At 36.1% G+C, this 26715-nt stretch overlaps 3 protein-coding genes, 1 non-coding gene and 1 pseudogene across 7 annotated transcripts; 4 read left to right on the top strand and 1 right to left on the bottom strand.

The window, feature by feature from the left end:
• The first annotated feature begins 2456 nt into the window (after positions 1 to 2456).
• LOC110820249 (sugar transport protein 1-like) lies at positions 2457 to 11674 on the top strand (annotated as a pseudogene). The gene is made up of 4 exons (XR_015818041.1): positions 2457 to 2592; positions 2682 to 3304; positions 10603 to 10932; positions 11018 to 11674. The product of XR_015818041.1 is annotated as a sugar transport protein 1-like (transcript).
• A 533-nt stretch (positions 11675 to 12207) lies between these two features.
• On the top strand, positions 12208 to 17593 carry WIT1 (WPP domain-interacting protein 1). Of its 2 annotated transcripts, none has more exons than XM_088216617.1 (5): positions 12208 to 12470; positions 13439 to 14130; positions 14630 to 15765; positions 16451 to 16645; positions 17003 to 17593. In XM_088216617.1, the coding sequence occupies exons 2-5, from the start codon at positions 13566 to 13568 to the stop codon at positions 17189 to 17191; spliced, it is 2085 nt and encodes a 694-aa protein (XP_088072743.1). In that variant the 5' UTR covers positions 12208 to 12470; positions 13439 to 13565; the 3' UTR covers positions 17192 to 17593. The 2 variants fall into 2 exon arrangements, with proteins under 2 accessions (XP_088072743.1, XP_088072746.1); XM_088216620.1 differs by lacking the exon at positions 12208 to 12470 and adding an exon at positions 12480 to 12596.
• Positions 17594 to 17873: 280 nt separating this feature from the next.
• On the bottom strand, positions 17874 to 21740 carry LOC110825154 (Pentatricopeptide repeat (PPR) superfamily protein). Of its 2 annotated transcripts, XM_088216610.1 has the most exons (2): positions 21211 to 21344; positions 17874 to 21109 (listed from the first exon to the last, which is right to left on the bottom strand). In XM_088216610.1, the coding sequence occupies exon 2, from the start codon at positions 21096 to 21098 to the stop codon at positions 18807 to 18809; it is 2292 nt and encodes a 763-aa protein (XP_088072736.1). In that variant the 5' UTR covers positions 21099 to 21109; positions 21211 to 21344; the 3' UTR covers positions 17874 to 18806. The 2 variants fall into 2 exon arrangements, with proteins under 2 accessions (XP_088072736.1, XP_021911308.2); XM_022055616.2 differs by having other exon boundaries at positions 17874 to 21740.
• Positions 21581 to 21652, top strand: TRNAD-GUC (transfer RNA aspartic acid (anticodon GUC)). The gene has a single exon. It is a non-coding gene; the product is annotated as a tRNA-Asp (tRNA).
• A 1105-nt stretch (positions 21741 to 22845) lies between the features above and the next one.
• On the top strand, positions 22846 to 24268 carry LOC110825155 (RING/U-box superfamily protein). The gene has a single exon (XM_022055617.2). It carries the CDS (start codon positions 22949 to 22951, stop codon positions 24167 to 24169), a length of 1221 nt encoding a protein of 406 aa, XP_021911309.2. The 5' UTR covers positions 22846 to 22948; the 3' UTR covers positions 24170 to 24268.
• The last annotated feature ends 2447 nt before the right edge of the window (positions 24269 to 26715 follow it).

Here is a 26715-nt window from a genome sequence, read left to right as displayed (position 1 = left end):
CTATTTCCTTTTGGATTTCTCGGATCGTTACAAATATATTTGAAATAAAAGTAACTTGATTTCTTATTAGTCAAATAATTCGTCAGTGATAATAGACGTTGCTAGAGAAAGTTAATAGATAGAAAAAAATTTGCACATTTTAGAAATTCAAGGAAAACTTTAAAAAATAAATATTTCATGATAAATTTTGAATATTTTTAAATAGGTCAAAAGACATTTAGTATTTTAGCATGAAGAAAAACTAATCAATTTGTACGCATGAATTCCAAATTCAAAAGAACCCAATCAAGTCCATCTAAAATCTAGTCCAATCAAAATTTTGTCAATACTTGAAAGAGATTTGTGAAAGACTAAAGAAAGGCTATTAGAGAAAAGGAAAAAAAAAAAAACTTGAAGAAGAAAATTGGTTTCTCAGCATCTTTAACACGTAATGTATTCCACCTATAGAAGACTCGAAATCAATTGTTTAGTTGCACAACCATTTTATCTGTTAATAAAAGGGAGAGTCAAATGAGATTGGAAAAAAGATGATATTTAAATTTTTGCCAAAATGTGAGAGATGGTGAGGTTTTTGGAAAATTTGAGGATAAGGATAATGTGTGATTAAGATGGGCATATATTTTGGCTAGTTAGGAAACATTACAAACATCATGAGAAAATAAGTCTTTGTGAAACATGGGATGTATTTTTGTCTTTCATTTTTTATTTTTTACCTCATATTTTATAAAGTAAATATTATTAACAAATAGAATTTTTACAAACTTTTACCATATATAATATTTTAATAAATACGCATACAAATTATTTAATAATTAGTGCATATAATGAGGTGGGTGGCTCATAGCTCTCTACTAGTCACAATTTTCAAAAAATTTAAATTCTAAATTATGTTTGCAGCATTTTTTTGAATTATCTATATTAGCACGATTTATCAAACGAAACTTAAGCATTGTCTTTTCTAAAAGTTATAACATTATTTTTCTATTGGGTATTTAATAATTAATAAATAGAGAATAATTATTTTTTTAAATTATTTATATTAGCACGATTTGTTAAACGAAAATTAAGCACCGTCTTTTTTAAAGGTTTTAAAATTGTTTTTTCTTTGTTACTTAGGCATTTGATAATTAGTGAATAAATTCAACAACTTTGAGAATAATTAATTTATTTCTTTAAGTATTAAGGAAAAGGTAAAAAAAAAAGTAAAACTTCTAAAATGATAATAATATTAACAAAAGAAGACCATAAAATGATTAAATGTCGTACACCATCATCGTGATCATTTTTGTAATATAAAAATGTTAAAAAAATTTATGAGAAAATGAGTCTATATGAAGTTCATCTTTTTTTTTTTAATAATTTTTATAGTCCATAGTGTGTAAATTTTTTAATTAGCTAATATCATTAATAAACAACACTTTCACATACTTCTACAATAGATAGTATTCCAATAATGTTGCTTACAAATTATTTAGTAACTAGTGTACATAAAGAGGTAGGTGTCTTGCATCTTCCTACCCTATTTCGTTCTAACTCGTGAAAGGTTTGTAGAATTTTATTAATGAAGATAATTTAAATAGAAGTTTACATCGGTTACCTTCAAAAGTGGTCCATACTATTTAATAGGAAAGTATTTAATATCATTGTCGTTTTATTGATATTTTTAGGTGTAATTGTTCTTTTTCGTTTCTAGAGGCATTCACATGGATAATATTTATCTACACTAGTTTCTTTTGTGATTATCGAGTGTAATAAGACTTTGCCTATTCTATGGACCTCCACATGTATTAATTTTTCATTTATATATATTTTATTTGACTTCTGTGTAATATTATTTTTCATATATTATTTTTTTTGGTAGTTAGCAGTAAGTGGTTTTCATTACCATCTGCACAAATATTTATTTGCTTAAAAATCTGATATGTTAATTTACATTAATATGAGAAATAATTATTTAAATTATATAACATAAACAATTAGAATTAGACAAATTATATAATTAATTCGGGTTATAAGCATAATTTTGTTGGATATAATAAGGATAGATGTCTACATGTAATTGGTTGTTAGAATTAAAAGAAAATAAATCCAAACACATGAAACCCAAGTCTAAAAAGACCCAAGTAAGCTCGTCTGAGATCTAGCCCAACCCAATTTGTATATTAGCCAAAACGACATAGTTTTGGCACATAAAATTATATATGCATTAACATATGTATCTTCTTGCTCGAAGAGGAAGAGGACTGGTCCAGTTTTAGTTCGAATCAGAGTTCATTAATTATCTCTTTATAATGAAGCAGACTCTCACTTTCAATTCTCACTCACTGCAATTTGATTTTTTCTTGTCTCTCAATTTACTGCTATATCTTTCTGGGTTAAATAATTGTTCTCTGTGCGTAATAAATATATCTCTCGAGTTAAAGATTTTGCTTGAATATATAATATAGTCGATTGCCATGGCTGGTGGTTTTGTTATTTCTGGTGGCAGAGATTCAAAACAATATCCAGGAAAACTCACTGCTTATGTCGTCATTACCTGCATTGTTGCCGCCATGGGCGGCTTGACTTTTGGACACGACATTGGTATATCTGGTAAGCCTACATTCTGATCATCTTCTTCAATTAATTTTTTCTGTAATTTTATTGTAATCACTAAATAGTTAACAATGAATTAATTTCAGGTGGGGTGACGTCGATGCCTCAGTTTCTACAAATTTTTTTCCCATCAGTTTATAGGCAAGAGGAATTTGATACTTCCACCAACCATTACTATAAGTTCGACAACACCAATCTCACCCTCTTCACTTCTTCTCTCTATTTGGTTGCGTTTATTACTTCCTTTTTCGCTTCTTGGATTTCCAGGAAGTGGGGAAGAAAAAATTTCATGCTCCTTGGTGGTTTAGTTTTTCTCACTGGAGCTGCCATTAACTTCACTTCCTAAAATCTCGCCATGCTCATCATCGACCGTCTTCTCTTAGGCTATGGTTTTGGTTTCTCCATTCAGTCAGTTCCAGTTTATGCCTCCGAGATGGCTCCATACCAGCACTGGGGTCATCTCAATATTGTCTTCCAATTGTCAATCACCATTGGTATTCTCATCTCCAACATCATCAACTACTTCACTGCCAAGATCCCCGATGACTTGGGATGACGTGTGAGCTTGGGGTGTGCAGTAGTCCCTGCACTCTTTGTTTTCCTCTTTGCTATCTTTCTCCCTAACACCCTGAACTCCATGCTTGAAAAAGGCCAAAAAGAGGAGGCTCGTGGAATGCTTAGATGCATTCGCGGAGTTAGCAAGGACCAAGTTGAGGCTAGTTAAGAAAACAGATTGTTTTGGTGTTGTGTATGGGAGCTGGACAATTCACAGCAAAATGTAATATTCATTCATATTCATTTTAGTTAAAGGGAGGATACATTTATAGAGCTATTTGGCTCTTAATAGACAGAAAACAAAAACAATATAAGGGACAACAAATTGCCAAACAACGCGAAAAAAGTAGAAGGTACATGCAACTTTAACGGTTTTCAGAGAGGGATAATTCGGCTCTAAACTGGAGGACAATTGCATTCCAGTTGTCGGCCATGCGTATTTTTCTAGGGTCTGTGGGATGAGTTGGTATGTTGACTGGAACTTTCCACTGATTTGGACAAGTTGGCACACTTGTCTTCTTGGAACAGCTGTTACCAATTGTTCTTGTTCTTAACATTCCCCCTCAAACTTGTCAAGGGAAGTGGTCGGTGAACCAGTCTAAGTTTTTTCCTGAAATACTTAATATGTGTTTGTGATAGGGCCTTGGTGAAGCAATCGGCGGTCTGATCGCAGGAGGGGACGTATCTAATGTACAGAGCTCCTTTTGTGTAATAATTGGATTATTATAAAAAAAAATATAATAATAAATAAATAAATAAATAATAAGAGTAATGATCTATATATATATATATAGAAGAGGGGAAAAGTGAGAAGGGATGGTTCAGATTAAGGGATGAGAATTGGACGATTGGGATGATTTAGCAGAGTAGTATAAATAGGATGAAAAAAAAGAAAGAAAAAGGAAAGGAAAAATAAAAGAAAAGAAAAAGGAAAAAAGGGGGAGAAGAGAGAAGAGGAGGCAATCGCAGTTGGTCGAGGATTTAAGAAAAAGCCGAAGGAGGAGGAGACGAGAAGAGGGAGGAGGAGGCAGTTGACCGACGATTAAGGATTGAGTGAGTTGGGGCTGTGTTGAGGACAAAGGAAACAGGAGGTATGGTAGCTTCAAATTTTAATCAATGAAATGGAAATTATAATTAAATTTCAATCCTGGAAATGTATACTCGTGTGTTAGGTGAGAGGGATTGGGTCATAGAGAGGATTGAGAGCTGTAAAAGAGAAATGATTCTCCTAGGAGAGTAGATCAAAAAATGAAAAGGGAGTGGGAAGTTTGGTAGGCAAAAGCAGGAGAGTTTTGCGTAGAAGGTCCGAACGGGAATTGCGAATAAATAACTCTGTATAGTTATATATATATAAATATATATTTATATTTATATATATATAGAGCAGAATATTATCAGCGGAAGAGGGAGTCAAAGGGATGTAGGAACTATGCAAGAAAATATATAAATGTGTAGGGCATACGGGACAATCGCCAAAAAGAGGGGAAGCTTAGAGGCCGCTGAGGTTAGGCTGTGAAGGGACTTGTGAACAAGATTGTGACAGTGGAAGCAGTCTGAGAGGGATGAAGAAATGAGAGAGAGAGTCAGCAGTGCGAGGGAGTGGCCTGAGAAGGACACTTGAGGAAGAGGAGAGAAAGAGATACCAGTGAGGGGGAGTGGTCTGCTGAGGTATTATCGGGTGAGATGAGAGGGAGAGATAAAAATGAGAAAAAGATAGAAACAGTGAGTGAGGGCGTGATGAAAACGTGCATTAACAGTGTGTGTGTGCGTTGTGAGAAAAGTGTAGTGAGTATGTGTAGGAATTTGGTTGGTGGAACATGTGTGTGGACAGTGAAATGAACTAGTTTATGTATTTATTTGGTTGGTGGAACATGTGTGTGGACAGTGAAATGAACTAGTTTATGTATTTATTGAGTATGTGTGCCTGTATGAACAATTTCGTGTATTTTCTCATTTTGCATGCATGTATGATGATTGACTTTGATTATGAAAATTGTATAACCGTACTTGTAGTATTGTCATGGCTGAATATGCCAATGTTGGTTATTAATAGTGGTTGGTCCGGGGGAGGAGTGGGGTCGTGATGTTAGTGACGGTTAAAGGGTTACCGGAAGGGTGACGGTGTGCGTGTGTGGCCAGTTTATGGCCGAGACCTGGTGGAGGTGGGGATGAGTTGAGTCGTCGATATTGATGATGGAAGGAATGGGTAATGGTGTGAGTGAGTGGCCAGTTGGGGTCGAGTAGTAACAATAAAAAAAAAGAATCATTGATATTGGTGATGGCTGGGGGTTTAATCTAGGAGTAATAATGTGAGTGTGTGGCCGGGTTAGGGTCGTGTGGATAGGTACGTCAGGTATGTGGGGAAATATTGGGGTGGCATGTTGTGGTGACTTCACGTGGTAAGACGTGGGAATGGTTGACAATCTTTCTTCGAGGGAATGCTATAATTATAGCAAGGGATAGGTAAGTAAGAAGAGATGAGTGTTGGTAGGAGGGATGGTGTGATTAATGGAAGTAGGGACCTAGGAGAGTAGACATTTAACTGAATTTCCATGCTATGCTTATGATTTGAATTTACCTTACTCAACTTGTGTATACTCATTACTTTCACTTACAGATGATATAGCACCAGCAACTGGACAGGAGCTGCGTTCTTTCGATCTTAACGTATAGAGAAAACGGAACATGGAGTATGGATAATGAAACAGAATACTCATATAGTTAGTAGAAAGTAGCTCCTGTTGAAATGAGAAATTGTGGAATTGTAATCTACAGTCGATGATTATACAATGAAGTAAGTTTAGACATTTGACAGATTTGATTTGAACATTTTTTATGTGGTATGGCCGATTAGTTACGGAATGATATATGTTATACTACGTATACTAACAGGGTCGTCGTAACACCACTGAGGCTAAATTCGAGGCGTTACATTTTGTCACTTTGTCGCGAACAAAATGAACGTCCACTTCAATATGTTTAGTTCGTGAATGGAAAACAGGATTGCTTGTAAGAGCCATAGCACTCATATTATCAAACTAAGCTATCAGAGTTTGTGGAGTAGTTACATTTATATCTTTGAGTAGGGACTCCAGCCAGATGATTTCACAGGCAAGAAGAGCCAAGGCCTTGTATTCAAATTCTGCACTTGACCTTGACGCAACATTCTGCTTCTTAGAACTCTAAGAGATCAAAGTTTCTCCAAGATAGATGCAGTAGCCTGAAGTCGAGCGTCAATCATCCCTTGAGCAGACCCAGTCGGCATCCGAATACCCAACAATATTTAGTCTGTCACTGGGTTTGATATGGAGACCGATATCAGTCATTCTTTTTTGGTATCGGAGAACTCTTTTCAAGGCTTTCATGTGAAGATCAGTTAATTTTTGCATGAACTGGCTAAGTTTGTTGACCATAAATGATATATCTGACCTTATGTGAGTTAAATATTGAAGGGACCCTATTATTTTTCAATAGGGAGTTGGATCTTTCAGTTCTTCCCATTCTCCAGTGGATAAGTTGTTGCTGAGAACTGCCGGTGTCGGACAAGCTTTAGCAGAGAACATGTTGCTTCTTTTGAGGAGTTCTTCGATATATTTTGTTTGAGTGAGAAAGAGACTAGTGTCATCTCGTGTTGCTTTAATGTAGAGAAAAAGATAGAAGTCTCCAAGATCTTTGAGTGCAAATGAGTTGTGAAGTCGGTTGATGACATTCTGCATCATTTCTAGTTGGTTCCTTGTAACTATTATGTCATCAACATAAATTAAGATGAAGATTTGGGTTGTCTCTGCGAGGAAGAAAAAGATAGATTTATCTGCTTGTGAGTTTCTGAAGCCCCATTCGAGCAGTGAGGATTTGAGCTTGTCAAACCATGCTCTTGGAGCTTGCTTGTGACCATAGAGCGCTTTATTGAGTTGACAAACTTGGTTAGGGTGTTTGGGATCTTCAAAGCCTTCAGGTTACTTCATAAACACCGTCTCTTTTAATTCTCCATTCAAGAAGGCATTGTTTACATCGAGCTGTTTGATATTCCACCCATTTGTTACGGCTAACACCAGGATCACTCGAAGTGTTGATGTCTTAATCACTAGGCTGAAGGTTTGATCGAAGTCTATTCTAGGAGTTTGATGAAAGCCCTTTGCCACTAATCTGGCTTTGCACCGTTGGAAACTTCCATCAACATTAGTCTTGATTTTGTAAACCCATTTGTTGCCAACCAGATTCATTTCAGGTTGATGAGGAACCAGCTTCCATGTTTGATTATTCCTGAGAGCAGACATTTCTTCTTCCATGGCTGACTTCCAGTGAGGAATTCTGATTGCTTCAGCGATGGAAGTAGGTGTTGTAAGGTCTCTTATCATCATTGCTTTGAATAGTTGGAAGTTTTGTGGCATGTTCCTTGGTTTAAAGATCCCTGCTTGAGCTCTGGTCATCATTTGGTGTCTTGGTGTTTCTGTAAGTGTATTTTCAGCTTGTATTCTCTCTTCTTCTTGTTTTGATGGTGTTATGCTTTGTCTGGGGGAGGAAACTGGTTCTTCATCTCTTGGTGAGTGTTGCGATGAGGACTCTGCCATAGGAGAGGAAATTGGTGCTAAAATTTCTTCAACGACTTGTTTGCTTGGACTTTCTGGGATAAGAGATGTATGATTAGAAGATATGTTCAGCCAAGAAGGCAGTGTGATTCTAGAAACAGTTTCAGGTTGATGTGTTTTTACGAAGCCATGGTGATAGGGGAATTCTAGTTCATTAAAGACAATGTTTCTGGATACATATATTTTGCCGGTGGAACTGAGACATTCGTATCCCTTGTGCAGTGAACTATAACCAAGAAAAACATATTTTTTTGAGTGAAATGAGATTTTGTGGTTTTGATACGGTTGTAGGCAAGGAAAACAGGCACATCCAAAAGTCTTCAACTGTTTGTAATTAAGCCTTTTGTGGTAAAGTTTTTCTAGTAGTGAAGACTGATTCAAGGTAGGTGTAGGCATTCTATTGATAAGGAATACGACTGTTTCAAAGGCATCAAGCCATTATTTCAATGGCACACCCAACTCGGCAAGAAGAGTGGGATTGGTTTCGGTTATATGCCAATGTTTCCTTTCAACATGTCTGTTTTGAGCTGAGGAGTAGGGGCATGAGTATCTAATCTTAATCCCATTATTTTGAAGAGTCTGGGCTAGGCTAGTGAATTCTCCTCCCATGTCTGATTGAAAACACTTTATTTTCTTTCCAAACTGAGTTTCTATTTGGTGTTTGAAGAGAGTAAAGGCCTGAAGGACTTCTAATTTCTGTTTTAGTGGATAAAACTAAGTAAACCGACTGTAATCGTCAATGAAAATTATAAAGTACCTATGTCTAGATAGAGAAGGGAGAGCAGATGGTCCCCAGACATCGATGTGAACAATTTTAAATAGTGTTTTTGCATTTGATAAAGACAAAGAGTATGGAAGAAGATGAGACTTGCTTAGTTGACATGCATCACAAAATATGTTTTCATTAAATTTAAATGGTTCATTACATGTTTTTAGGATGACAGCTAAGGTTTTTGAAGATGGGTATACTAGTCTTCTATGCCACATCAAGATTCTTGATTCAGGGGTTTGATTATGTTTGCTAGCAATGAAGGCTTGACAGTAAGGATGATAAAGAGGAGTTGATCTTGATGAGCCCAAGCAATATAAGCCGTCTTTAAGCTTCCTTAGTAGCAGCACCTTGCCTATGGCTTTATCCTTCACAAAACATGAAGATGAGTTAAAAATAACTTCAACATTGTTAGAAGAGGTAAGTTGAGAAACACTCAGTAAGTTTTTATTGATTTTTGGTACATGCAGGACTTTGTTTAAGGTTAATTTTTTATTTTTAGGAGTGTGAATGTTTATCTTACTAATGTGTTTGATGGGCATTTTTTCACCATTTCCAATCATGAGACTTTCACTTCCTTCATATTGTTACTTGTACTGCAGTATGTTTGCATCTTCTGTTATATGATTGTTAGCACCACTGTCAACATACCAAAGTGGATCTTTAAGGGTGTCTTCAGGAGTTGCTGAAAAGGTTGAACTTTGATATGCCATTGGAGAGTTTTCTGGGATGGTTCCCATGTAGTTATTATCATAACGGTAATAGTAGTAAGCGGCAGTGTGGCTAATTTTGCCACACACCTGGCAGATTGGTCTGGAGTTACCACTGATTCTTGCTCCTCTTCTAGTGTTGTGATGACCTCTTCTGTTAAAAGAGATGTTGCGTCCTCCTCCTCTATTAATTGATTGAGAAGGTAAGTTCTGATGAGTTCTATTATTTTTTTATACTAGAGAAATGCATTGAGGGACGTCCGAAGTTTAGAGTGGCTGTTGTTAAGTTGAGTTGTTCTAGTCGTCTTTTATAGTTGAGCAGTTGAGATTGAAGTTCGACCCAACTTATGCTTTCTTTCTCCGTGATTTGACACACAAGTTGGTTGTATTCAGAAGAATCTAAACCAGCAAGAACTTGTGAGGTGAGATCCTCCAGATTAACAGGATGTCCTGCTAGGGCAAGGTTATCAGCAATTTCTTTGATAAATTTGAGGTATTCTTTCATCTTCAGGTTGCCCTTTTGCATTTTAACAAATTCCCTTTTGTAATAGATTATATTTGCTCGCGTTTTAACTGCGAAAAGATCACGGATTCCTTCCCAGAGGAGTTTTGATGTTGAGTTCCCTATCAGTTTGGAGGCTATGTAGGTTTCAATCGAGCTGTAAAACCAACCTAGCAGCATCTGATCTTGTGCAAACCAGTCTTCAAATTCTGGATTTACTATGATTTCGACTTCAGCACTTCCTTCTATGGTTTTTTCTGTGTATTCTGGTGGGCTTGATTTGGCGCCGGTGAGGAAACCTTCAAGTTGTTTCCTTTTATGATTGGTAGTACCAAGTTTTTCCAGATAAGATAGTTGTCGTGATTGAGTTTCAGAATACACACAGAGCTCATTGAGCTGCTAGATAGAGTTTGAATTCTTTGAGGTGTTGGGTTGAAGGTTGAGGAGTTGTTGTTCTCTCCTGCCATTATGCCTTGCTCTGATACTAAGTTAAGAAAACTGATTGTTTTGGTGTTGTGTATGGGAGTTGGACAATTCATATCAAAATGTAATATTCATTCATATTCATCTTGGTTAAAAGGAGGATACATTTATAGAGCTCTTTGGCTCTTAACAGACAGAAAACAAAAACAATACAAGGGACAACAGATTGCCAAACAACGCGGAACAAGCAAAAGTTACATGCAGCTTTAACGGTTTTCAGAGAAGGACGATTCGTCTCTAAGCTGGAGGATGATTGCATTTCAGTTGTTGGCCATGCGTATTTGTCTGTGGTCTGTGGGATGAGTTGACATGCTAACTGGAACTTCCCATTGATCTGGACAAGTTGGCACACTTGTCTTTTTGGAACGGCTATTGCCAGTTGTTCTTGTTTTTAACAAGGCTGAGTTCACAGACTTGGCGGCTGCGAGTGAGGCTGCCAAGGCCTTGGAACATCCATGGAGGAAATTGAGAGAGAGCCGCCATCGTCCTTAGTTGATCATGGCTATCTTTATACCTCTGTTTCAATAAATTACTGGTATCAACTTCGTCATGTTCTATGCTCCCGTGCTTTTCAGAACTTTAGGATTCGGAGGCAGTGCTTCTCTTCTCTCATATGTCATTACCGGCTTGGTTAATGTGTTTGCAACCAGTGTATCTATCTATGGAACTGATAAGTGGGGAAAAAGATTTCTGTTCCTTCAGGGTGGAGTACAGATGTTTGTATGTCAGGTACGTAATTCTAAAGAATACTTTTTAATTATAATTGAATGAATATATAGTTGTTGTAATTAACAAAAGCTTTGCATGTATACAGATTATGGTGGCAGTGGTTATATGGTGGAAATTTGGGGTGAGCGGGGAGACGAGCCAGCTGCCGATGTGGTTTGCTATCCTTGTGGTGATATTTATATGTCTATTCATGGCAGCATTTGCGTGGTCGTGGGGACCTCTGGGTTGGTTGGTGCCGAGTGAGATGTCGCCGCTGGGAATCCGATCGGCAACTCAGAGCATTACGGTTTCAGTCAACATGTTATTTACTTTCCTGATTGCTCAGCTGTTCCTCAGCTTGCTATGCAGAATGAAGTTCAGACTCTTCTTCATGTTCGCTTTCTTCATCACCATCATGACCTGCTTCATCTTCTTCTTCTTGCTAGAAACCAAGAACGTCCCCATTGAAAACATGTCCGTCGTCTGGAGCCAACACTGGTTCTGGAAGAGATTCATGCTTGCAGATGGCCCTGAAGATAATGGCAAAACTCTGGAATTAGTCTAGTCTAAAATCTAATATATAAATGTAGTCTCCGCTTGATGATTCTTTTATTTTCTCTTTTTAAACTTTAGTCATTATGTATGTATATATGTAGTTCTGTCATAAAACAGAGCAAAAGAGAGAATTAGCTTTCTAGACTTGTAAGCTGTTGTTGTGCTGTAATTATTTACTCTGTTTTTTCTGTTTCATTTTTCATTACCATCTCTATGATTCTTGATTTGCTTGAAAATTCTGTTGATGGAGATTACGTCATGAAATTAATACTTTCACGTGTAGTCAACAAATTAATGAGAAAATAAGGTCAAACAATATTCGGTCAAATCAAATTTCATTAAAATAGTTTTTTATTAATTTTAATCGATATAATTTTTATAATTACAAACTGTAAGCCATCATATACATTAAATTCATCTTACTCATTATGAATTTTAACGGAAAATAATTATTTCATTAATCATTTCCAATAATCAAAACCATAAAACCATTTAAAATAATAATTATTAGGTTAGTTAAGTTTTTAATATATTTTTATGACGTCATTATTTTGCATCCAATGTACATTATATATAATTTTATAAAAAAATATTGATGTAAATTTGATATTTATTAAATAAAATAATTTACATTAAAAAAATTATCTTACCAAAAAATAAATATAAAAAATATATATGTATTTTATAAAAATGGACAGTTACTTGAATTTGGTAGATGGTATAAAAGCAGATTCCAGAGCGAAGCGGCCAAGAACAAGATCCAACCGGATGACCCAGCGCAAGCCCACCATGTTACCCGAAACTCGAACCATTCTACACCGATCACGCACCCGTCTCCTCCATATGCTAACAAGTGGCGCTTAATCAAGATCCACGCAGACGCTCTCTTTTCTAACTAATCCCATCTTAACCCTACCTTTTCTGTCTTCTTAATCACAATTTACGCCTTCTTGTCTCTGCTTTAAACCCTTCCTCCTTCGCTATTGGATAATTTTCTCAACTGGGTACGTAAAATTTTTATCTATTCTTTCTTCTTTACTTCTCCCCGTTTTCTTCTTCATTATCTTCTTCTTCTACCTATGTGTTTGGTAACTTTCCTTTTTAATCCGAGATTGCAAAGAGTAATGTGGGTTAGTTTGATTTTCTTTTGAGTTCGTTTAGGAATGTTGGAAACTATGAGATTGGTTGTCTTGGATTTTTTATTCTGACAATGTGTTTTAGTATTGTGGACGTATTTTTTTCGTCGATTTATGGGAACTATGAATATGGGTGTTCGCCTGCTTTTCTGTTTTGGTGGTGAAATGCGAAATAGGGTTTTTGTTTCTTGTTTTTCTTTTTTGTGTACAGTGACGTGTGCTTCTGGAATCTAGAGTAGGCATATTGTTCAGCAAGAAACTTAAGGAGATGGAAATGTTAGAGTGGGTTGATTTAAATTTTAGTGCAAGTCTTTTTCGTTTATTTTGCATGGTTGTTTTTTTTTTTTTTGGGTCTTATTTGATTGCTATGAGAATGGAGCTTATTGTTCCTGTGTTCTGAGAATGGGTTTGTAAATTGGTATTATCGGGAGGCAATTACATATTCACGCACTCAATTCTGCAATTCGTGAAAGTACTAGAATTTCATTTTTGCAGCTTAGGAAGGAGCTTATTTTTACACCCTTGTATGCTATTCAATTCCATGCGTAAATTTTGCACGTTGAGATGCTTTTTGTTGTTTAGTAGGAGACCCAAGGGAGCTTAGTTTTGGGCGCTCGTACTGGCCATTTATAATGTCTAAGTTTGTTGAAATTCTTTTTGTTTGCACCTCCTTTTCTTAGTATAAATACATATATGTATATTTTGGATTTCTATACAAGAGCTTTTGATGGAAAGATTAGTGCAATGTTAGCCAAATATTGACTAAGTTTTTCTGGTAAGGGAGTCTTGTATTACTAACTTGGAAATTATGCTATGTTTTTGTCATTGTTATGCAGCTAATTGTCATACTTCTCCTCCGTCTTGGGTTCATCCTTCCCCCTACCCAAATCCTCACCTAAATCAGATGCGAGTGTCCCTTCCTTTTGGTTAGGTGGTATTCAGTAAAACAAGTGGATCATCGATATGGATTTGGATCTTATCCGTGAAGTAAGTATTTCGGTTAATGATGCTGATAGTCTTGTTCCTGAGCTTGGGTCAAGTAAAGCTGATCTCCCTGAAAGGATCTCTTCGAATGGAGAGGTGAACGGAGAATTAGGAAAGGCATGTGAGGTTCTGATCAGAGTCGAATTGGATTTAGCATGTTCTTCAGAGAAATTGGCAAACTTGAGTTTACTTCTAATGCATGTGGCAACAAGGGAAAGTGATTTTGAAACCTTTGCTGCAAAGAAAGAAAGTGTGGCAGTTGATTTTGTTGAAAAAGCTCTGGAGTTTAATCTTTTATCAGGAATTCTAGATTCAGAGTTGAGAGAATTGGATAACTTTATGAGTACTCTTCAAACAGACATTGGAAATGCTCATGATGGTATATGTTCATTCAAGCACTTGGAAGAAACTTTCTTGGAAATGGAACAAAAGTTGCATGATTCTGAAGAATCCTTGAAGCAGTTACAAGATCAAATCTCGGAAATGAGGATGCAATCTGCTAAGCTCCAAAGGATCTTGTCCTGTCTAGATGCAGATGGAAATTGTGAGTACCAAACCTTATTAAGTAGAACAGAGAATATTTTACCTCCTTTTTCTGCAGTCTTATATCTGTGATATAAGGGATTGATTTAGGAATTCATAAGATTGCTTTTTTTCCTCTGAAAAACAAATTTCTCCCTTTTCCTCCTGTGTGCCTTCCTCTTCAAACTTCTCAGGTTGAAAAAAAAATTATTTGAGGTTAGATTGCAAAAAGTGATGAAATTGTTTGCTGCTAATTTTTTTCTTCAAAAAAAGAATCATGTTCGCCTTATTTTCCCCTTATGTTGCTGAAGTAGCCTAGATGAACAGATTCAAAAATTTAAAAAGGTTTGAGACTGCTGATTCAAGCAGATATTTTTAGAGCATTTTGTACTCCCCTGGCTAAGTTTTGCTGCTACTTTATGAAACTGAGGGAAGTATAAAGAAGCATAGTCTGATAAATTTTTCCCAAAGAAAGTTGAAAGGAGAAGAATGCTTTAAATATTTTTCTGATGTGTTTGCAGGGAATGGTAACCAAGGAACCGACTTCTTAAAAGATGGCCAATTTTTGAGCGTGAATGCAAAGATCAAAATGCAAACTGTTGAGCAACAAAGGCATATTTTGAGGTTGTTGGAGAAATCTTTGGACAGAGAGATGGATCTTGAGAAGAAGTTAACCGACTCAAGACAGTTTGAGGAAGAGCTGAAAATGAGGCTATTCTCTTCCGAACGTGACATGTATTGCATGGAAGAAGAAGCAGCAGATGCTTATGAAAGGTGCTTTGAGGCAGAGAATGCTCGTGAGATCCTGATGGGAACGTCAAAAGAGTTACTGGGCCGACTCCACGTTCTTCAATTCAATCTGAAGAGTTTATCTCAACGAGAAACTGACCTAAGATCAAAACTTGAAGGCTCGAAGGAAGAATTGGATGCCAAAGGTAGTGCTCTGCAAAAGCTTGGAAGCAGTAGTGCAAGGCTTAATGATTTTCTTGTAGCACAAACAGAAAGCTTAAAAGCAAGCTTGAAGGAAACTGTGGACAAACTAATTCTTTCAGATTCTGAGGCCTTCACATTAAAGGAAAAGGTGAGCTTACTTGAGGAACAGCTGAAAGAATGTGAAAATGTTGTTGAGAATTTGAAAGAAAATGTATCGGGGGCGGAAAATAAGGCTCATAGTGCAGAAACCAAGTACAAACTGTTAAGTGAGACAAATGTGGAACTTAATGAAGAATTGGGTCTTCTCAAAGGCAGAGGCATTAACTTGGAGAAGGTAGAGTCACTTGAGAAGCAGTTGAGGCATTCTGATATCCAGCTACAGCATGCAGTGGCATCTGCTGAAGCTAGCGAGGAGAAACAGAAAATGTTGTATTCTACCATTTCAGATATGCAAAACTTAATTGAAGATCTCAAAACAAAAGTTTTGAAGGCTGAAAACCGTGTGGATAGCACAGAAGAGAAATTAATCATATTATCAGAATCTAATGCAGAGCTCAATGATGAGCTGAGCTTTTTAAGGGGTAGATTGAAATGCTTGGAGGCATCTTTGCAACAATCAGAAGAAACGAAAATAGAAACTGCAAAAGTTATTAGTAATAGAACTAAGGTAATGAGAAATTTGGTCATGCAGCTGGCTATTGAAAGAGAGCACCTTCATCAGCAGGTACTAACCTTTCACAGCTAGCAGTTTTTAGGCTTCAATTTGAAATTTAAATAACATTTTCTTTTTTCTTTTTTTCACTTCTGGTTGTTATCTGAATTTAGAAATTAAGATTTATTTTTCATATATACTATTTGAGTGATAAAAAGAAATATAAATTGCTTGTGAGAAAAAATTGTAGAAGTGTAAACTGGTCAATAGAAGACATACTCATATCAAAAGTCTCAGCTCAGCCAAAATAACAAAGCCCTGCTTACTGCTTACATGTTGTAAAAACAATGCTGAATGTGGCTGTGCTTGTTAATGCTTGGATCTTTCTTCATGGTATCTTTAGTTTGATGTTTTTGGAGGTTACCCTTTATCTGATGTTAAATTCTCACTATTGTTTTTATAGACCTTGAGATTAGTTTACTATTTTTGTGGGTTTGAATTTGATTGATGATTTTTACTGTTTTATTTATATGTTAAAATTTCAAGATGAAACCTTAGTCGAATTTCATTGCTCAAGTTTCCTCTATCTTAGCAGCATTTTATTCTAAGAAATTCAATTTTGGCCCAAAGGGACGGGGAATTGAGTAGTTGGAAGTGCAAAGTTCAGATATGCACGTTAACTGAAGAGTAGCTTCCAATGTCCATGCTTCTTTCTGCCAGCTTCTGACTCTAAAACTCTTTGGTATGGTATACACAGGTAGCTGCACTATCTACAGAGAAAAATATATTGGTGATAAAATTGCAAACGAGAGATAAGGAACCTTCTATTGCCACGGGCCATGACAATGGGATGAATGCTAAAGAATTTTTATTTCCCAAGCATGATCTGAAAACTGCCTCTTGTGCAAGAGAAGGTCAGGAAGGTACTGAGGTCTCACCTGCCAGTCATGAGGTAGTTACTTGCTCTTATTTATGATGTAGCTAATTTTGATGTTTGAAGTAATTGAGAGTGGAAAACTCTCTTGACTACTTTTTGCTGAAAGTTCAGGAAATGAGGAATTATCCTTAATCTTTAGGGTCAAAGGTTTTAAGGTAGTAAATTTTGACTTGGTAAACCTATAACTACCAATGCTAATTATCATTAACTTAGTTGACTAATTATTATCTTTACAATGCCAATTTTTTTTTAAAGAAAAACTCTTGAGACGTGCTTTTCTCTGAAAATTCTCCTTTCCATTACTTCCAATACTCCCTGCATTATAGAAATGGAACTTTTTGTAATCTTGTCTGTGCCCTTGACTTTTTTCAGCTGGATGAAAGAGGGAAAAAACCATTTACTGAGACTGTAGAGCCTCCTGTGGATTCGAGATCTGAGCTTGAAAATGTGAGGAGACTAGATGCTGGAGTTCTCAACCTGAAGCATATTTCCATGGCATTGCTTATGTTATTGATTTCCACAGCAGTTTATTTCCTTCAACAACATGAATGCCCATTTTAATGACATGATGTATGAGTTTCTTCTAGCCTGTTTGGGATTAAGTTTTAAATTTTGTTCTTGAGAAGCAATGAGTTCTTTATATACTGCAATATCTCACATGGTAACTCTTCTGGAGAGCTTCTAAGCTTAGATGCTACGAACTTCACAAATCCAAGAGGTTCATCCTCCATGGCTACAAGAGGAATTGCAACTGAACTGTCTCCAAAAATGGTTGGGATTGAAGGTGATGAGATATCATGACGGTGCTGTTGCCATGATATTGTAAACTCATGGCAATTGTTGTAAATTAGTAGTTTAGAAGGACTTAACTTTTCTGGTTTTAAACTGATGAAAATAATTGTAGATTCGCTGGTTCACAGTATTGATCTTTTTTCTGCTCTAGAAGAGTAGTTTTGTTGTTCATCAAGATTATGATATTGATAGGTAGTTTTTGCCAGAGCTTAACTGTTTTCATATTCTTTTCAAATAACTATAAGAAGGTGCAGAGCCCAATGACAGTTTAGACAGACGCGGCAATGATTAAATCACTTTGCCTAATTAATGCCCTGAAGCTTCCAAGAGTGAGTAGCTTATCTAGTTCTTCAATGAAAATGAAATAGGTCTCAATTCAGAGGAAAACTTGATATAAGAAAATTGAGAAGAGGCTTTTGCAAGATTGCTCATAAGATTGAAATAAAAAAGATGCCAAAATAAGAAGGTTCTATGCTCCTATTATTTTTATTTTTTCAAACGTCGAGAAGCTAAAGTTTCTGTTTTTTTTAATCCTGATTAACATAGCTTACATGTAAAGAATTTCTGCAAATGGACAAGCCCGTGAGTGTTTATATTCTTACATTTTGGCTTAATCATTCATGGAAGACAGCCGCTTTATCTGATGAATTTTTTGAGTTCAAACTTCAGAAACCAAATGCTACTGCCTGGCCAGATCTTGGTGCATTCACAAGGCAGTGATGGCCCTAAGTTTTAGATTTTTCTTGTTGAACTCTGAGAGAAAACCAGTCACTGATCTGATCTTTTGTAAATTATTATCTCACCAACGATCGTCACTTCGGGCAGATTCCTCCTTTTGCTCCTCAGCATACAAGGTTTTAGCAGCCGCTTTCAGCTGTTGTTCTCCTCCCAAGGGCAGGTTGTTATGCGTTACTCACCTGTCTGTCAGTGAAAACACCACTTTTCATTCGATTTGCATGTGTTAAAATATACTGCCATCCAGGATCGACTTCTTTGTGAGATTCATATTTACATTACTTATAGCTTCCTCATTTGTAGACAAAACTGATTCAGAATTGTCTTTGATTTTAAAGCACAACTTGTATCCATATGCTTCTTCCTTGTCTAGAGTTTACTTCCAGAAATATAGCCATTTCTACCTCTCATGTCAATCCCTCAAACCTCTTATCTATTCTTATTTTGATTACGATGGATGAGCAAGTCAAAATAGAAAAGCTCACATATATTGGGCTTTATCAATGAAGGTATGAAGATCTGCAAAATTTTCCTGCAGATAACCAACACAAACAATATTCTCTCCTTTGAGCTGAATTTCATTGCACCCCAGCAATTTTTCTCAAAGCTGAATTGTCCTAATTCCATTCAGGACGAAGTAGCTGCAAGACTACATATTATACATGCAGGTCTCAAGTTCTACTTGTTGCTCATGTTCTTCAACCTCCTCATCCAGCAGAAAATCACTGTCAGGCACATACCCAGCATACTTCATTTCATTGATCAGTAAACCAAGTTTCTCATATATCTCTCTGCATCTTGGATGTGCCTTCTCCCCAACAAGAAATGCATGTACCTCATCTTTTATCTCCACCCAGCTGCAACCAGGCTCTTTTTTCAGCTTGTTATATCTCATTATCTTCCTCATATCTGAAACCTTATCCCACATTCCTGCATTAGCATAGATGTTGGATAGAAGAATATAGGCAGCCGAGTCCTGTGCATCTAATCGTACAAGAGCTGAAGCTGCTATTTCTGCCACATCCACATTCCCGTGTATCTTGCATATACTTAACAATGTTCTCCATATAACAGCATCTGCTTCATAAGGCATCTGAAGAATAAGTTCCAGAGCCTTGTCGAGTTTTCCTGATCTCCCTATTATATCCACCATACAGGAATAATGCTCCAATTGAGGATCTAAGCCATAGTCACTCATTGATTTGAAATACTGCATTCCTTTTTCAGCAAGTCCCATGTGTGCACATACTCGTAGGACTGAGACAAATGTTGCATGGTTTGGCATCACTTTCTCTAGCATCATATTTTCAAACATTTTGAGAGCCCCTTCTGCATGTCCATGATGAGCATAGCTACAAATCATTGCGTTCCACGTCACAAAATCCCTTTTTTGTGTTTTTTCAAACATTAGTCGTGAATCTTGCATGTTTCCACACTTTGAGTACATATCAACAAGTGTGCTGGATATATACACATCTGATTGCAAATCTAACTTAATAATTTGAGCATGAATCTGCTTGCCAAGTCCAGCGGTAGCCAAATTAGCACAAGTATCGAGGATTGTTGCATAAGTGAAATTGTCTGGCTTTACTCCCATCTCCAACATGTGAGAAAAAAGGTTCTGAGCATCCTCGCTTTGTTTTTGCATTGCGAATCCTGAAATGATTGCATTCCAAGAAACCATGTTCTGTCGTTTTGTCTTGTAATGAATCTTTTCCCCCTCTTCTATCATTCCACATTTGCAGTACATATCAACAAGTGCACTTCCAACAAATGGGTCCAATCCCATTCCCGATTTAATAATTCTTCCATGGATCTCCATGCCATAATTTAAGGCTTGCCCACCAACACAAGCTTTTAAGACACTGCCATAAGTGAACTCATCAGGATTCATCCTAGATCGGAGCATTGAAACAAAAAAGGAAAGAGTTTCCCCATCATTTCCATTCTGCTCATGAGCTGCAATAATTGCATTCCAAGATACAACATCCCGTCTATTCATTTCATCAAACACACAAGAAGCTTCAGCTAGAGCTCCACATTTTCCATACATGTCCATCATGGCATTTGCTACACAAACACTTGACCTAAAGTTACTCTTCACTGTCAGCCCATGTACTTGAAGCCCCTCGAAAAGTCCTTTTATCAATGCACAAGCACTGAATGCTCCAGACAAACTTACTTCATCAAAACCAAGAACAGATCTCACCAAAAGCTGAAACAAGAGCAAAGCTTCAAGGCCCTGATCATTTCGAGCATACCCAATAATCATGGCATTAAAAGATTGCAGATTATGACTTGGTAATGAGTTAAATAACTCTCGCGCATCTAACATACTATCACATTTTGCATACATATCCAAAGTGGCGGTTCCCACAATGACATCTGATCCGAAATCATTCTTCAAGGCATGAGCATGCAACTGAGTGCCTAATCTTAATACAGATAAAGCAGCACATGATCTGAAAACACTTGCAAAAGTAGATTGACTCACTCCAGTTTCTGCTAGTTGCATCTCCTTGAAGAGTTCCAGACCCTCAACAAACTGATCATTTTGAACGCAACCTGCTATTATAGCACTCCAAGACACCCAGTTCTTCTCTGGAATCTCACGGAATAGCCAAACTGATTCACATAATCTCTTGCATTTTGCATACATATCTACTAAAGCACTCCCTGTAACCACATCACAATCAAATCCCATTCGAACTGCAAGTCCATGAACTTGAATTCCCACTTCATACTGCTCCAATGCAGAACAAGCTTTCAAAACGACAGCAAAAGTCTTATGATCAAACGCCAAACACCGTCTGCCCATCTCCACGAAAACCTCAATGGACTTCAAGCACTCACCATTCCGATTATACCCAGAGACCAAAGAATTCCAAGACACAACATCTCTCTCGGGCATCTCTTCGAAAAACATCCTCGCAGTTCCCATGTCTCCACATGCTGCATGGGCAAAAATCATCGAATTCCATGAAACCACATCTCTTTCAAGCATTTGATCAAACAACTTATACGCATATCCTAAATCGACACATTTGACGTACATTTGGAGCAAACAATTAGTAACAAAAATCGTTGGAGCAAACCCAGTAACGATCATGCGAGCATGGGCTTGTTTCCCCGGGTTGTATGCTCGTTGATTGGCGCATTCTTGGAAAATGTGCGAGAAGGTCATTCTATTCGTGGGTGCCGTATTGTTTGCTGTGTGTGTATATATCGAAGAAACTTGGAGCATTTTGTGAAGAGAAATCTGGGATGAGTAAGAGTAGAAGAAGAATCTTGTGAGACCAAAAAGAGGAGCGCGTTTCGCCATGGAGTGTTTGATAGCAGAGTCATGCTTTGACCTTGGCGGGATTTTTGAACGGTTTCCGATATAACTATATCTAACATATTATTGTTCAAAGCAGTCATCTGGTCGTTGTAGTATAGTGGTGAGTATTCCCGCCTGTCACGCGGGTGACCCGGGTTCGATCCCCGGCAACGGCGAGAGAAGTTATTTTTGCCAAATTGAATTTTTTTGTATTACGAGAGGGTAAATTAATGGATACCGAGAATTATTTATTTTAGAAAACATTTCGTCATAGATTACATTTTAGTTCAATAATTTTTGTGTTTATATGTTTACATAAATATATTTTTCGTAATACATTCTTTTTTGATAAATATATATACGAGATTCTCTATTTTAATAAAATTATATTGAAATTAATTATTAGTATTTTATGATTTACGAGTTTAATTGAATTTATTATTTAAGATTTTACCTTAAAAGTATTTTATTATTTATGTAACATCATAAAAAGAGAATAAGTGCTTCTTTTGTATTTATTTTAAATTTTTTTATAGTATTTTTAATTTTATAATTATATTGGGACTTAAAAAATAAAAATATATGATACATTGTAAAATTTTTGTCCAAAAAAAGTAAACTTCATCTCTTATTTTTTTTTTCACCCAAGTGAATGAAAAGTTAAAAAAATTACACTATATAATTACTTGAATGATCATTTGTTTAGTATATTGTAAAATATGTAAATTATATTTTAAATAATAGTTAGAATTTAAATTTTTATTTTAAATTAAAACCCAAATAATCACAATTTAAAACTCATTGACTACTTTAACTATCCTCTTCAACTATACACATTAGGGTATTTTTCAACTTGCTTATTTTTAAAGTTTGATTCTTTTTTTTTTCTTTTTTAATCTTTAGAGATAATTTATAATTTTTTACTTTAAACATAATTTTAAAAATATGTTTTTATTTTATCACAAAATACTCATTCAATTAAATTTAATATTTATCAAAAAATTAACAATCTTACAATTATATTTAATAATTATATACTATTTTATTATCTGATAATAATTATATAAGGTTAACTCAATTACTAATAATAAAGAAAAAAATTTGTTAGTAAAGTAAAATGTACGTTTTATAATTACGTCTAAGTTAAATTATAATTTTTAAAATTTTCCCAAGCAAAATTATATTATAAACCAACTAATAACAGTTTAATGAATATTTGTATATGTTACCCTATAGTTTATAATATTTGTACTTTCCTCCCCAACGAAAAGGTCAAATGACAAATTATTAAATTTGGACGGACCCACCGCCCGTAATCGAACGTACCAAAATCTTTTTTATAAATTCATCACTTGGCAGAGAATCTCTGAGAATACAAAGAATCCCATCTCTCTGTATATAAAACCAAAAAACAGAGACGAGGTTTCGCAATTTGATTTCTAGAAGCCTTCAGAATCAAATCAAACCAATCAATGCCGCAGCTTTCTAGTCTTCCCATCATCCCTGAACAACCTGACCCAGAAATGCAATCCCAAACTTTACCTTCTTTCTCCCGTTGGGTATCCGATGTTCGCACTACGCTAAATCCTCCCTGCCTTTTCTCCGGTTCCGACCATGATTCGGATTCTGAATCCGGTCTTGAACCCCCTCCCTCCTTCACCTCCCTCATCGACCGTCAATTGGACCAATTCAGTATGCTCGATAACTTAGCTTCGGATCCGAGTCCGAGTTTCGGCCCTGTGAATGACTTTCAGTGGTGGGACTTCGATAGCGAAGAGGAGGAAGAGGAGGGTGAGGAGGAGGTAAACATTGGATTGGAACTTATGTTCAGATCCGAGCGGCAGCGCGTTGATTCACGAGAAGATGGGCTCCGGATTGTGGGAATTGATTCGGATTCGGATTCGGATTCTGAAGATGGAATTGTTGATCTGCAGTCTGGTGGTGAGAGGAACGGTGTAAATGATCCGGGTCGGGTCGATGAAGATCTCCCTGCGATTTGGGATAGTTTCTTCGGGGAAGAAAGTATCGCCGCCCATGATGAATTGGAATGGGAAGAAGTACACAACATAATGAACGGGGCAGACAATGCGCTTACGATATTTGACAGATTGGAAGCAGAATTATCTGCTTCATCATCAGGAATCTCATCGGAGAATGATCATGAGCCGCTGGATAATCAGGAGAATGATCTTGACTGGCAAGTTTTATTAGCAGTTAACAACGTAGTTAATTACGAAGGTGTTGGATTTAATATGGGTATGAGCGCTGATGCTGACAATGATTTTTTTCATTACCTAGCGGATAATTACGAGGAGAACTATGGAGATTATGATGCTGTTTTTGGGCAGTTGCTGGATGATGATGGTACTGTGAGGGGAAGTCTACCGGCGGCCAAAACTGTTGTGGAGAGTCTCCCTGTTGTGGAGCTTACAAGCGAGGAGTTAAAGAAAGGAGATGTGATTTGTGCGGTTTGTAAAGAGGAAATAATGGCGAAGGAGAAGGTGAGGAGGCTTCCTTGTTCGCATTATTATCATGGGGAGTGTATTGTGCCATGGTTGGCTATCAGGAATACCTGCCCGGTTTGTCGTCATGAGCTGCCTATAGATGATACAGAGGATGAGACGACGAGCCAACTGTTTGGTCATAGCTTGGCAAGAGATTCTGTGGTTAGCTTTGATTTTGAACTTGCTTGATAAATGTTGGTTTATGGGATGCCTGTATTTGATAGCTGTTCTGAAATGGATTTATCTCCTTTGACTATGATCATAATGGGATCTTTGCTTTTCTTTTTCCATGGGTTTTTCTTTGGATATATATATATGCTCTTTGATCATAGAATCAAATATTTTTCTCCACAAAATCAACTACCTTTCAGTTTTGATTTATATAATGATGATTATGGGGCAGAAACTTGCATTTATATGGTTGGATTGATGGTCATTCCAAGTTTACCAATGTCCCCAAAGGAACATCTTTTGGTTTGATAATTGATCCAAAAAAGAATATTGTGGAGTTATATGGTTGGATTGATGGTCATTCCAAGTTTAACAATGTCCCCGAAGGGACATATCTTTTGGTTTGATAATTGATCCACAAAAGAATATTGAGGATTTATATGGTTGGGTTGATGGTCATTCCAATTTTACCAATGTCTCCTAAGGGACATATCTTTTGGTTTGATAATTGATCCACAAAAGAACATTGTGGATTTACATAGTTGGATTGATGGTCATTCCAAGTTTACCAATGTCCCCAAAGGGACATCTTTTGGTTTGATAATTGATCCAAAAAAGAATGTTGTGTTTTTTTATTTAATAATTCTCGGAGTCTTATTTCTGGTAGATTAGCTAGTAACCCCTGATCATTACACAGTTGCATTTGAGAAATGAATATGAAAGACTAATATGCTTTTTTACCAATATCCATTTGGTTAGATGAGGAAGGAGAAGAATAGAAGTTTAAGTTAGAATTGGTAGCCATTTGTTATTTCTATATAATATATGTTGTGCAGTATGGATTTAATATAATACTTTGTAGATTGATGTTAGCACTAAATTTGATGAGGGGAAGTTATGTTTGGAACAAATTCAAATTTTTGGTGGAAATTCACTTGAAAATTTATGAGTTGTTTAAGTAGAAATTTGCATAAATTCTCCATGAAATAATATTAGTGATCCATACAGATTTCCACATAGAGTGCATTGTTTCAATTTTACATGAAATTCCATATTCTAATTTTATATAAAATTTGATATGAGGTCTTTTTTTCCCATCCTAATATATTTTATATTCTGTCGTAGTTGAACTAAGTGTAAATTTAGGAATGAATTCCAAAACATTTATGAATATAGTTCTGACATATCCTAATTCTTGAGGAGCTGTGTAACGAAATGTCAACCTATTCTTTTTGAGCGAAAAGGATTTATGTTAAGCTTCCATATATTGTTAGCTTAGTTCAAAATTTGATGAGTGACTGTTATACTTGGAAGAAATTCAAAATTTTGGTGGAGTTCATTTGAAGATTTAGTTTAATTCAAAATGGCAACATTAATCTATCTTTGTGGGAATCAGTTACTTGATAAACTTGATAACTTTCACATGTCATGCCATAGATTCTAAAGGAACTCGCATTCTGATTTAATACTAAGATTTTGATACTAGAACTCAAAGGATAATGAAAGCTTATTATAGACATGCCATTTTTTTTGACCTCTGATTTCAAAATGTATGAGAAATCTAACCACCAAATATGACAAAAGAAAATGAACAAATTTGCAAGAAATAAACATTCTGATACATCGACAAATGAGTATGTTTCCTCCAAAGTTTTTTAAAATGCTCAGTGATGAGGATTGTGGGTGTTTTGTTATTAATGGTGAGAAGTTGCAATTTTAGAAATTGCAGCAAGTTCTATTTGCAAGTTTTGCAGTCAATTTAAAGATTGCATAATTGCGATCTCATGCAAATAAATATATGAATGATATCAGATATCACAGTGAATACAAGAACATTAAAAACTCTCTTTTTTTGGTGTACGTACAGCACAATGTAGGAACTTGATGTTGAGCTCTCAACCTCTTGTTGTTTGTAAGGAATATTGTTCATGTGCTCTTTTTGTAGAGCAATGCGCCAGTAGCTTGCACTTCAACCTGCAGACAGTACAGATAATGGAAAAAATGAAATAGAGTTCTAAATGGTGTTGAGAACCGCTCATTTGTTATATTCAATAGCTTATATAACCATGTGTTTAGCATTAGAAAGGAAAAATAAAGAAGATGGAGAAGCCATCTTTCAACTTCCACTGGTTCAGAAGTCATCTAAAGGGCAAAGCATGCTAGCAGGTTTGCATCCCTAACATTTTCTTCTAGATTTATTTCCCACCGAATCCTTAGTACTTCGTCAGAAACCTGGGGGAAGATTATATTAAAAAACCAACACTTAATTCAAATAGAAATAATTAAGATTGTATTGGAACTACAAATGAAATTAGAATAATTCATTTCAAACTTTCAACTTAAGATTTATATTCTAATTCTACTTAAAATTCGTGTGGTAAATGAATTTCTTAGTTTATTCCAAACATAGCTTTAAGCCCAAAAGATATATAGTGGGCAAAATTAAGCATGCAGCAGTGTTGGTCAATTGGGAGTGGATTTTCCTGCAGACCACTTGTTTGGAGATTCTTATGTAAAGCAGTGCATAAGGTCCCTTTTTGGGCCTCTGCCTTGCAGATTATTTA

The sequence above is a fragment of the Carica papaya genome, chromosome 1, assembly GCF_054855325.1.
Source record: "Carica papaya isolate Zhongbai chromosome 1, ASM5485532v1, whole genome shotgun sequence".
Taxonomy (NCBI): Eukaryota; Viridiplantae; Streptophyta; class Magnoliopsida; order Brassicales; family Caricaceae; genus Carica; species Carica papaya.
Note: the sequence above shows the minus strand (reverse complement) of the source record. Positions and strands in the feature narration are given on the sequence as shown.